The sequence below is a fragment of the Micropterus salmoides genome, unplaced genomic scaffold (assembly GCF_014851395.1).
Source record: "Micropterus salmoides isolate LMB-PRFRI ecotype aquatic unplaced genomic scaffold, ASM1485139v1 Ms_hic_scaffold_15, whole genome shotgun sequence".
Lineage (NCBI taxonomy): Eukaryota > Metazoa > Chordata > Actinopteri > Centrarchiformes > Centrarchidae > Micropterus > Micropterus salmoides.
This window is the reverse complement of record NW_024040596.1, coordinates 25,142,855-25,148,111: the sequence shown is the minus strand read 5'-3', so window position 1 is coordinate 25,148,111 and position 5,257 is coordinate 25,142,855. Positions and strand designations below refer to the sequence as shown.

The following is a 5,257-nucleotide window of genomic DNA, read 5'->3' as shown; positions in this document are numbered from 1 at the left end:
CCTCAGCACAGAATAAAATCTATAAAATACACTGTCCTTTATACCACGGTGACTCTGTGGACATTAGGGCAAAACACTTACCGCGCGCTACAGTGCTGCAGTATTCACTGTTTAAAGTAGGTAATCTGTATAAAACTGATCAATGAACAGTAGGCCTAACCTTTCATATTGTAGTCGCACTGATTGAACAGTCCTATCGTAATGATCAACTGGATATTATGTGAATATTTCTGTGTGAGGATGACCGTGGTGCAGCTGAAACAAATAAATGTAGATTAAAAGTGAGTTTTTCATTATCTGCTGATAGTCTGAATGTGTTTTGACAGCATTTCATAAAATACAAAATGAGCAAGATTTAATTAATGGAACATAGACATCTAAAACTTCAGTCAGTTTGAACCTAGACACATTTTACATTGCAAAAAAATCATTAATAGATCTACTGAGTCAGACTGTCACTTTACAATCACAGGTCCATGAGTAACCTAAACTATGTCTAATCTGTTCCATTAATATTTTCATCTTCAGTTATTGCCACCGGCATTTAGTCCTGTCAGGTTCCAGCTGAATAAATGAATATTTATTTATTTAAAATGAATAACATGCTGTAGGAGAATTCCAGCACTTTATCAATCATTCAGGAAATTCCAGTCTGGTAAATGGTGAATGAGCAACGCTTTATAAAATGTAATTTTGTTAACTTATCTATCTTGCATTTTTGGAGCCAATCATTGTCCGCGTTGGCATGCATTCATATTTCTAGCTCCACCTGATTAAAATGGAGGCTCTGCCTTTATTTAACCGTTGCCATGGTGAATCGTAGTAGTATCAGGCCACTGGTGTATTTGAACTGTTATTATTTGGATTACCTGGACTCAGCCACTCATTTTAAGTGTGCTGGCTTTGAGTTTGTTAATAAACCTTTCTGAACTGAACCTGCTCTGTGTCCTGCGTTTGGGTCCTCCAAACTGCTCAACCCTACAGACCTGTGACAACATTATCCAATCAGGAATATCATTTCAATATTTACTCACGGATCACGGTAACGTTAGGTTGGCCAGACACTCAAATAAGATCATTAATCCGTTAAATCAGATAAACTCCTGATAAATAGTTTACTGGAATAACGCTGGAGACCAAAATATTTAAATATGAGTCTACAGGAGGTGGAAAATGAAGTTGAGTTCCTGAATCTAACTTCAGCAGTGTAAGTAGCTGAATGCCTTTTAACTCATCTTCATGTTAATATTGTTTGTCTGGCTACGAAGACAACATCCTTTCCTGTACTGATTTTAAATAAGATTGGTGATGTCAGTGTTATGTTGCTAAGCAATGAACATGACACTGTATTATAAAAGTTTACTTCAGTCCTGGAGCAGAGAGATAGATGTGACCCAGACGCTTCATAGAGATGATGAGCATACTGTCTGTGCCTCCTCTGTCTGTCTCTCTCTCTGGTTTAGGTCAGGCAACATGAAAAATAGGTGATTAATTCCCACAGTCTGGCAGTGCTGATGAAGTTATTAGTTTTTCTCTGTTGCTTTGGCAATATCATCAAAAGAATTATGTTGATGCTCAAAACACTGTAGTATATCTCACATCTCATTTTCTCACATGAGTAGATGCATTTCACACTGAGTTTTAAGTGGACATATCTTTAGTTGACCTAGGAATTCATTGAGTTATTCTTGGTGATCAAAATGGATCAAAATTGTATTGAGCAGTTGCATTAAGGCATATTTAAACTTTTTTGTAATTTCAATAGCTTGCTCATTTCTGTATCTATTGACATAATTAAGATAATAGGTCATTGATAAACAGCCTTGCGATGGACTGGCAACCTGTCCAGGTTGGACCCTGCCTTTCGCCCGATGTCAGCTGGGATTGGCTCCAAAACCCTTTCAAAATAAAACAGAAAACCATAGCTCTCAAAATGACAAGGGCTTTGATCAAGCAGAAAAAAATATATGAAGGAGATATAGCTAAATAAAATAAATAATTAATGTATTTACTTAAAAACATGTAATGTTGTGGAACATGTGTCATGCCTTCATGTTTTTTGCAGTAAACATGAAGAAAACAACACTGGAACACCAAATTTACCGTTACCAGTAGTATTCAGTATTTTACCTTGGTTATTCCTTTTGCTCAGTAAATACTTGTAGTTTGGGAGAAATTATACATTTATGATTTATTACCCTGGAGACCATTATGTGCCAATCTCAAATTACTCCTTTAATCTCTTGTCATCTTATTTCATATACATGTCACAGTGACCAATTTCTCAAGTTGGTCATTAGATTATCTGGCTCAGTATTTTATCCAAATGATGTGGCACAAATATCCAAATGTATCAACAAGTGTATGATTAATATTCAGAAATTACCATTGATTTTTTTATGCTTTTGTTAAACACTATGTGCTAAACAAGGTATTTCTTTTTGGATTGTATATTTGTAAATGTTTAATAATGTGTATGTTATAGGATGAAAAGTGATATGAATAATAATAATAACTTATATGAATCTCTGTTGTATAATTTAGGCATCTATAAAACAGTTTAAACAGTGCAGTTTTAATATCTCTGCAAACTGGTTTCTTGATGGTTAGACTTTTCAGAATGTACGTTAAGGTAAACTGTTGTTCTACCTTTGACTTTTACAATCAAAGAATGGAAATGTATTGTACTTCCTGTGTAGAACCTAAATATTTTTTCTTCATGCAGTTCTCAGTTTCTGCTGAAATGCCAAGAAGTAGTTACTAGAAGCACTTCAGTGGCTATCACTCTAGAAACTCCTATAAAGGGTTTCTGAACAGAACCAAACCCAGTAATTGACACAAGACACATAAAGCTTATTCTAATACTGAAGTGTATGTGTCTGTGTAACACATGTATTGCACCAAAGCTAAAATTAATACAGGTCATATACACAGTTTTTAACAGTCACATGGGCCCGCCTGTTCACATGTTACACTGAGACAAAAGGCCTTTCTAAAGACTGTTCTCGGTTCCCAGTCCCTGAAAAATGGACATAACCTCTGCATTCTATAGGCTTCAATAGCTGCTGAGTAAGGGGTTCTCTGAGGGGGCCACTGACTCATTACGTACGGTCAGATATAAAAGGAAGGGGTTAAACCAGGGAGGAAGGCAGTTCAGGAGCAACAGCACATCTGCATCCAACATGAGCAACACCAGCATGAACATGAGGGGCAAGGTACTTTTATTAAAAACCTTTTTTCTAATAACCAGAAATGATTTTTTACAAAATGAGGTCAGCATTTTCACGTTGCTACCTTCATTCTATAACTACAATTCCGTTTTTTTCCAGATCATCTTCTATGAGGACAGGAACTTCCAGGGTCGTTCCTATGAGTGCATGAACGACTGCTCTGACATGACTTCCTACCTGAGCAGGTGCCACTCCTGCAGGGTGGAGAGCGGCTGCTTCATGGTCTACGACCGTCCCAACTACATGGGAAACCAGTGGTTCATGAAGAGGGGCGAGTACGCTGACTACATGAGCATGATGGGATGGAGAGACTGCATCAGGTCTTGCCGTATGATCCCCATGGTAAATAATAATATAATTGTGTTTGTTGGACAGGGTGATCACTAATATCATACAATATTATACTATTCTCTATTATACAAGACCTTTCATGACTCCTCGCTGATGTAAACTCTCAAACTGTTTATACAGCACAGAGGTCAGTTCAGGATGAAGATCTACGAGAGGGAGAACTTCAGTGGTCAGAGTTACGAGATGATGGACGACTGTGACAACATCATGGACCGTTACCGTATGGCCGACTGCCAGTCCTGCCACGTGATGGACGGCAACTGGCTGATGTACGAGCAGCCCCACTACAGAGGCAGGATGATGTACATGAGGCCCGGAGAGTACAGGAACTTCAGGGACATGGGCATGAGCGGCATGAGGTGGATGAGCATGAGGCGCATCATGGACTCTTGCTATTAAATGCTCACTAAATCTTCACTGAACGTATCAAATGCTACTGAATAAAGCAAGTTGCTGCACTACTTTGACTTTTGTCGAGCTTATTGCCCAACTGATAATATTATATACACTGTAAAAAAATGCCTGTGAAATCCGCAGTAATTTACTTTGTTTGTGCAGAGTAAGTTACAGTATACTAATACACAGTATCATATTGTGTAATCAAAGAGTTATTGTGAAAATCACAGTAATCAGGATGCTACCCTATTCAGTCACAGTTGTATGATCAGATGATCGTTGTATTGTAGATAATCACAGTAACCATTAGTGTGCTGTGAAAATCACAGTTGTCAATTTAATACCATAGATAATCACAGTAAATGTACTGTACAAAACACAGTATCCAATTTTGTACTGCGATAATCACAGTAAATAACAGTGTCATGCAAAAACAAATCACAGATATTGTCCTCAGGACAGTACAGAGGGAAAAGTGCAAATGCTTTTTCACTACATGTTGACTTTTGTGGTCTAAATATTTTTCGATATATGGATCTTTGTCTCAAATACAGTAATGTTATCAGACCCCACTTATTGCTGTTTGTGGTTAGATCTATTTATTTATACGTAAAGTATTTATATAATTATTTGTATCTGTAAAATGGTTGTGTTTAAAGTAAGTGGCAATCCAAAATATTAATGCAGATATATAGTGCAAAGGATACTTTGGATTAAATCTATTGTTATTTCTATTAGGATTAAAACAATTTGGCTGATTTAAAAAAATTTTCTCATTATTTTATGATTAATATATGAAGCAAAGATGAAGAGTTTATGCAGCATTATCAAGCCTGGGTAGCCTACAAACACCCAGTCTCACACTGCAAAACATAGGTTTACAATGACAGCTCTAAAAGGGTGTGGTCATGTTTGGCGTCCAATTCACTTGACTCTCAAGTCTCCTGCGTGAGAACAAAAAACATGGCGAACATTTCTCTCATTTGCCTGCTGAATCCCACCGGTAACCAGCAAAAGGCTGTGACAGCAGTAGACCTGTGGGGGGCAGCAATGTGCCAGCAAGGCATCTAGTCTTCCAGAAAGGTGACCATCGTGCCAATTTGTTTAGGCCTTTAGGAATTCTGAGTTTAAAGTCAGAATTCTGAGTTTAAAGTCAGAATTCTGAGAAAAAAGTCAGAATTCTGAGTTTAAAGTCAGAAGTATGGGTACCTGTAAAGGTCCCATGTGAGAAAATCACTTGCATGATATAAATTAGCGCGGGAACCACACACTGACCGAAG

General features: G+C 37.4%; 1 protein-coding gene across 2 annotated transcripts; it reads left to right on the top strand.

The window, feature by feature from the left end:
- The first annotated feature begins 1,151 nt into the window (after positions 1 to 1,151).
- Positions 1,152 to 3,980, top strand: LOC119903694 (gamma-crystallin M3-like). 2 transcript variants are annotated; one of them, XM_038719919.1, is made up of 3 exons: positions 1,152 to 1,178; positions 3,330 to 3,572; positions 3,702 to 3,980. In XM_038719919.1, exons 1-3 carry the CDS (start codon positions 1,152 to 1,154, stop codon positions 3,978 to 3,980), a joined length of 549 nt encoding a protein of 182 aa, XP_038575847.1. The 2 variants fall into 2 exon arrangements, with proteins under 2 accessions (XP_038575847.1, XP_038575844.1); XM_038719916.1 differs by lacking the exon at positions 1,152 to 1,178 and adding an exon at positions 3,128 to 3,215.
- The last annotated feature ends 1,277 nt before the right edge of the window (positions 3,981 to 5,257 follow it).